General features: G+C 43.3%; 1 protein-coding gene across 1 annotated transcript; it reads right to left on the bottom strand.

The window, feature by feature from the left end:
• Positions 1 to 4,175: 4,175 nt before the first annotated feature.
• HOXC11 (homeobox C11) lies at positions 4,176 to 6,399 on the bottom strand. The gene is given in 3 exon segments (XM_074853681.1): positions 4,176 to 4,408; positions 5,725 to 6,225; positions 6,228 to 6,399. Coding segments are annotated over 3 exon segments (906 nt in total).
• Positions 6,400 to 7,319: the final 920 nt, after the last annotated feature.

The raw sequence follows: 7,319 nt of genomic DNA, 5'->3' as shown, positions 1-7,319 counted from the left end.
CCTTTTTTTCCTTTCTTTCTTTTCCTCTCTTTTCTTTTTTCCCTTTCTTTTCTTTTTCCTTTCTTTCTGTTTTCCTTTCTTTTCTTTTTTCCTTCCTTTTCTTTTTCCTTTCTTTTATTTTTCCTTTCTTTTTCTCTTTTCTTTTTTCTCCTTTCTTTTCTTTTTCTCCTTTCTTTTCTTTTTCCCTTTTTTTTTTTTTTTTAAATTGAATTAATTTTCTTTGTATAGAAGCCAACATAAGTGAACATTATTATCCCGCAAGAAGCCAATTAGAAGCCGGCCCCCTCGCTCCTTCCCTCTCTGCAATATTTCACAACAAAGTCACCCAGAGCTGCTTCCAATATGTTGTGTATGAAATCCAGGGAGCAATAGGAAACAGGTTGGGTTGGTGTGTTTGTACGTCACATGGAAAGGGCCTTCGGTAATTAGTCTGGGTGTCATTAACGTAGAGCACAGAGCGAGCTCCCCAGCCTATGAGGGAGGCTTTATTGTGATGGACATCCGAGGTAGGAATAAAGTTGATGGAAAAGCCTAAATGCGTGCTGGGAATTAAAAAAAAAAAAAAAAAAAAAAAAAAAAGAGGAAAACTTGTAAAAACTTTTACGCCAAACAAAGTTATAAAAACTTTTCATGCGTTAAGATATCAAAAGGTTTATAACAATAATAAAGAGTGTGTGCCGTGTGTGTTAAACCTGCTTCGAAAATGCATTAAATGCTGCGCGGCTGAGTTAAATATTAAGCATCATACACGCCACGCGGGGTTCAAAATTAGAGTTTGGGGTTGTTTTTTTTTTCTTTCTGGGGGAAAAATGTGGGGCCCCCCCACCCCGACCCCCCTCCTCGGCTCCCTGGAGGCGGGGCGGCCGGGGAGCCGCGACCCTCTCTGATTCCGCTTTATTACAAAGGGTTAAAGGTGATGGACTTGACTTTATTGAAGTTCAAAGACATCATATATTCACATTTTTCTTCCTGTGGGTCTCACTCCCACCCCTGCATCCCTCGGCCCGCCTCGGGAAAACCCCTCACCGTGGCAATTTTGACTTTCGGCGGTTTAAATGGGAGCCGGCCCCAAAACCCGGCGCCGGGACCCTCCCCTCTCCCCGCCGCATATGTCACCCTCCATATAGGTGCCCGCACACTGGGCTGGCGAGATACATATGTCTCAACCCTGTTCTGCTTGTACGCTCCCCCATTGTGGTACCCAAAGCATCTCAGTGACCCCCCCCCCCTTCCCCGTTCCTCCGCCAGCCCCTTCTCCCCCCCTCCCCAGAACATTAACAGCCCTTTTCCTACATGGCACTGATGCTTAATGCTGCTGTAAACTCCCACATGGTCTATAAACTTGGATTTACAACTAGCATTCCATTTTAGCTCGCGAAAACTTTGAACTAGGCCTACAGTTTCATTGTGCTGCAGTTGAACTGGAGCCTTGGAAAAGGAGGAGGGGGGGGGGAGAGAAAGGGAGGGGGAGAGAGAAGAGGAAAAAAAAAAATAAATTCCCTGGGCAAGACTCCCTTATTTGTTTACTATTTACTGCGGAAGTCTTTTCCTTTAGCCAGACGGGGTAATTAAGAAAAATAAGCTGTTTAGTGCTGCAGTCTTTATTACAATGTCTAGACTAGCCGCTTTTGTCCGGACAGCCGCTGCTGTACGGAGCATTAACTGCCGCTTCTGACCTCCCGATATTCACCTTATTGCACCTCTCTTTAGTTTTCCTAACCTTGGGAAGGTTTGGCAAACACTCATTAAAGAAAGGTGCTTTTTTTTTTTTCCCATCTTTTTTTTTTTTTTTTTTTTTTTTCGGTGGAGGATAAGCCCCCTCCTCGGGCTGGTCCCGGCGTGCAGCTACATCTGCCAAGAAGATGGCTCCTATCTTCATCTTGTCTATTTTACTTTGCAACCGCAAAAAAAAAATAAAATTAAATTAAAAAAATCCCCTTCTTTACGTCTAGTTTATTCAGTGTAAAGCTTAGGCGAGATTTTAGACCGGGGACAAGCGTCCTTTCAGCTCGCAGGCTTTGCAAAAATAAATATAAGAAAATAAAGCAGCGTTTTGCCATCCAGCGAGCCCTTTTTCTTCCCTTTCCCACTCTTTTAATGAGAACCATGCTCTGACATCCTTTCAAGATCATATCGTGGCGTAACCAGGACGGGTCTATCACGAAAGCTTGAAGTTGGTTTGCATTTAATCGCGGGGGGGGGGGGGGGGGTGTGGGGTGCGTAGGGGTGTTGGGATGGGTGCAAACGAAGAGCATTTTTGTGGGTTTATCTTTTCTTTTGCCCTACCGTTGTCAAATAAAATCAGAAGACACCATCAAGGGTTTTTCATTCAACAGGGTTGTATTTAAAAGCAAGTATGAGAATTTTACAAGAACACGCTCAATGGATGGGAATATAATGTGCTGTTTCTTGGCTGCTGGGGGGTTTATTCCCCTCCTTTTTGTCCCCCTCCCCTCCCTCGTCCATATGCACAATCCCATCGCTCACATCAGAAAGCAGGAGAGCATCCAGATTGGAAACCTCAAACATAAGCCCCCCTCCCCAAAAAAAAACAACCCTTCCGAACTGTATTTACACCAAATACATGCACCACATCACCAACGGCATCTTCGGGGTTCTTTGTCCTCGAAAACGTTGTGTTGCTTTCGGACACTGCGAGAAAAAAGTCATTGTGCAAACAGGGGGGGGGGAGAAAAAAAAAAAATCACTTTTATGCCCTGTGCCTGGGAGTTGAACTTGTTTTCCTTAAGCAGGAATTTAAGGACTTGACTTTGCATTTGTGCTTTGTAGGTATAAGGTATCCTTGACTTATGGAAAGGCAGCTCGTTTCTCGGTGTAATTAGAGTTTCATTCATTTGTATTTTTTTTTTTTTTTTTAAGAAGACTAATATATTGTTCTCATGAAAACGCAAAAAGATTAACTACAACCGGAAAACAGCAAAAGACATCTGAGCCAAATTCAGAGTAGGATTACTGGGCCAGAAAAATCCTATAAATTTCAGTTCGCTGATGAATCCAATGAACTCCCCACCAAAAGTGTACTCCAAGGTGGAGGTTTCATATTAGATACCAGTCCTATTAGAGCAGATTGCAGTGAGTCCCATGAATATGGATTATGATATTTCTGATATGCATTCAGGTATTTAAACTCCTATAGAAGAAACCCACACCACAATGACCGCAAAGAGGCTTTTAAGAGGGGAAATTCTAATAAAATGGTCAAATAAAATCATAATGTAGAACAGCTTGCAATGTCTTTATTTGCCACAGAATTTCACAGAGTATCCCGGGGACTCACTTTACATACACAAAGAAATTTTTTTAATTATTATTCTTTTGCAGGATTTTTTTTTTTTTTTCTCTTGTTGCTCTTCGTCTCCCATTTCCAGGGGGAAAAAAAAAAAAAAAAAAAAAAGCACTACGAATTTATTTACAAACCATTTCCAGAGACAGTTATTGCAAATGTATTTCGCCTGGATTTCCCCCCCCCCCCCCCCCCCCCCCCCCGACTCCAAATGTTGAGATGATACTGCAGAGGATATATATATGGATATATACGCACACACCCCCATATATATGCATATATATATTTTTAGACAGAAAGAGTGGATGGAGGAGGTGGAAATAATGATCTTCCTTAGAACACAGATGAGCGGGGTGGGTGTGAATGTGCACACACACACACAGAGGACACACATGACTGTGTGTGCATTCTCACACACACACACACACACACACACTCACCCCAGATGAAGTGATCTGATCCTACAGGGAGACTTTGGCCGCTCTTGTGATAACACAGCTGCATACTGAAATCACCGTGGTAGTAACACACAGCACTGCGATTTATTCAAATGGACAGGGTGCCTAAATAATAATAACAATAAAAATAATAATAATAATAAAAATAAAAAAGGAAATCCCAACCTGTTCAGGCAAAAAAAAAAAAAAAAAAAGTTAAATAAAATGTTCACGGAATTCAAGTCCTTGAAGCGGGAACTGAAAGAAAATCTCACTCCTTTTGTTACTCAGCACTGTCCCAGACATACAAATATAAGTAACGAAAAGGCTTAAACTTTGAGGTTGCTTTGTCGACTCAAAGGGCAAACCCATGCTCGCAACTGTTCTCCTCAATACACATACACTTCACCAGCAGAGGGGATTTCAAAAGATGTTCACAACAAGGGATTTCCAGAGAAATACTGCAGGCGGTCTCTGCTTAATTTTTTTTCTTTCATTCTTCTGTTCTGAAACCAAATTTTAACCTGTCGGTCAGTAAGATTTAACATCCTAGACAACTGGAGCCTTTTTTCTTTGTTTATATAGACATTGAAGAAAAATTCTCTCTCTAGCTCTCTGATCTGGAATTTCGAGTAGGGGCATCTCTTCTTCCTCGTTCTGGGAGCACCTTAAAAGAACCAGAAGGCAGGGTAAATATCCTAAAGAAATGCAAGACACAGACTCATCTTCACAGCTGACCAGCTAGATAGGAGCAGCTTAATAACTCCAGTTATTAATGCAGGGGGAGATATCTTCCAGCCTATTGTTAGGGGTAGCAGAGGTGAGGTTACACAGGGTCTTAAGGACCGTGGTGTAATTATTTTCCCACTGCACGGGCTTAACGCAGGCACATGCAGACATTTTCGGTGCAGATAGGTTATTTTTTTAAATAAAAACCAGCCTGGGACTGGAGGCAGCAGGCTGCTGGAGCAGGGTTTAGAGAGGCTGGGGCGGGGGGGGGGGGGGGGGGGGGGAACAACCAAACAACAAAAAAACCCAAAAAACAACATCCCCACGCTCAGCTGCAAATCTGTTATCTGTATAGAAACAGCATGAGCAAGGTGGAATTAGAGGAACTAGTATTATGTTCCGCATAAGTTTTTGATTAACTCCAGTCCTCGCCACACACGCAAAAAGGAATCAAAGTAAAAGAGAATTTAGCATCTGAGCTGCAAAGGGGACTTGCATCACGAAAGCAAATAGGAAAACAAAACAACCCTCCCCTCTTCCCAAAAGAGCCCTCGCTGAACGCTAACTTGCAAAGTTGCCTGGATTCAGCCTTTAAAAAAGCTCCTCCAAGACTGCCTAGAAAATTTGAGTGCATGCAAAAAAAAAAACCCCAGAAGACCCAAGCGAACAACCACGTAAGTAAAGCCCTTTCTGACAAAAGCTAGACGCTGCACTAGGCTTGGAGGAGAATAAATGCCACTTTAAACAGAAAAGTCGAAGAAAATGCTCAGCTTTGCCTGCAAATTCGGCAGATTTCCCTCTTAGCACTGCACCCCCACCAAGAGAAAAGACTCAACATACAGTTTTAATTAAAAGGAAAAAAAAAAAAAAAAAAGCCGCCCCAAACATTTTGCATGCATCTTAATGCCTAAAAGAAAGCACAGGCAGCTAAAGTAGTGTTCTGCCCAATTGCCTTTTACCCTCAGCAACCCGGGACCAAATCCTTTTAAAATGCTCATGTAAGTTCATGATCAAAGTTAAATTTGTCACGATGGTGTGCTTTTAAAATTTCACAGACTCTAAGATACTGTGTCTGCGCCTAACATCTCCATTTTTTTCAAAGAGCTTTTCCCATCGTAAAAATTCTTCTCGTTGGAAGAAAGAGCTTTGTAGGTTATAATAAAATCCTTTGAATGCTTATAAAACTCCACATAAAATTTGACCGACAAAACACACGGCTAGTCCCTTAACCTTTCCATTTACTGCTCTACCTACTCGAATTGCTGCTTTTGCTTCCTTCCTTGGTGACAGAAGAGGACGAGGCTGAAGACCCTGGGTTTGTGTTTTCCTCCTCATCTTCCGGGTCTATACCTTGCTCTCCGCGGGATGACAGTGCGTGGGGTTGGGACTCTGCCTCCACTTTGCCCTCACCCTTCTGCAGGCAGGTCTCAGTCGGATTTTCCGCCCCGCAATAGGCATTTTCGAAGAAGCGGTTCGAAACCTTGGGCAAGACAGTGTTTTTGTTCATGCTGGTGTAGAATCCCGTCGATGCCGGGTGGTTGGAGCTGGGGTGGTGGTGGCTGTACACGCTCTCGTTTTTCATTAGCATTTCGGTCATGGTGGAAGGCGGGATGCACTCTCTATGCATCAGATCTTCTGCGGAATAACACGAGGCGTAATTGCTTCGGTGGTGCCATTTACTTGAGGGGTCTAGACCATAGGAGACCTCTCGCACGGGCTGCACTTGCGAGAGGTTGGTGGAGTAAGGGTAGGAGATTGGCGAGAGGGGGCCTGTGGCAAGAAAGATGACACAGTTGAAAATTCAGGGACGTAATAGGTACAGCTGGGGAGGTAGAGATTAGAAGCGCAACCTGCCCTTTCTCCAAACTCAGCGCTCCTCTCCTTACGCGACTGGGAGCAGAAGTTGCCCAGGTTCACCGAGTTAAACATCTTTCTCCTTTTCTTGCTCCTATAGCTAGATGTTTTGGATCCGATGTGCGGAGGGGAAAAAATTTGGGAAGGCGAGATGACGCGCTATCCGTCTTAGTCGCTCCGGAGGACACGTGATCCAAAGTAGATATTGTCATATATCAGTTTGGAGCACTTAGATGCGTAGGAGTGGTTCACTTAGGTAAGATCTCAGAGGTTCAAACGATTGGTTTGCAAACACCGCAGAAACATTATGAAAATCAATTGCAGATTTGTATTCATTTTCCTGAAGGCACACCCCTCGTCAGCATTCACAGCAGAACAAGTACAAGGGGTGGCTTGTGAAGTTGCTGCTTTTTTTTTTTTTTCCTCTTGCCTTTTTTTTTTTTTTCCTCCCTCCTCTCCTTCCTATTCGGATTCTGCTTGCTGCTTTTCAGCAGGGTTTGGAGATGGGGTGGGGGCGATTTGGGCTGGGGAGGGGGGGGGGAAGAGGGAGGGTCTTAGGGAGCTCGAACGGTGTTTTTCCACCCTTTTTTAAATATTTTAATTGCGCTGATTATTATAATTTATTATGATGGCTATTTCTATCCTTAGAAGTGTTCCTGAATAGACTTTAGGTAGCTCAATAAAATCGCTGGAGATGCAGAAGTAAGTTTTCCAACATTTCGCAAAACCTCGCTGCAGGCGGGAATGCCCAGCTCTTCCTACAGCTGCTAAATTATAAGTAAATCTCTATCTATCTCTCTATCTGGGAGTGAGGGGGTTGGTGCTAATTAACAAGCTTCTAACATACGCTAATTATGTTGATCTCTATGTGCACATCAACTATACATCACCAAGTTGGCATGCTTTATGGAGAATATACCATTTAAGCAATGACAGTGTGCGGGGGATCGTGTAAAGTTTCCAAGTTTAAAGTTAAAGCAGGCCTGGTTTAATGA

This window comes from Strix uralensis, chromosome 33, assembly GCF_047716275.1.
Source record: "Strix uralensis isolate ZFMK-TIS-50842 chromosome 33, bStrUra1, whole genome shotgun sequence".
In the NCBI taxonomy this organism is placed as follows: domain Eukaryota; kingdom Metazoa; phylum Chordata; class Aves; order Strigiformes; family Strigidae; genus Strix; species Strix uralensis.
The sequence above is the reverse complement of the archived record's forward strand: the minus strand, read 5'-3'. Positions and strand labels throughout refer to the sequence as shown.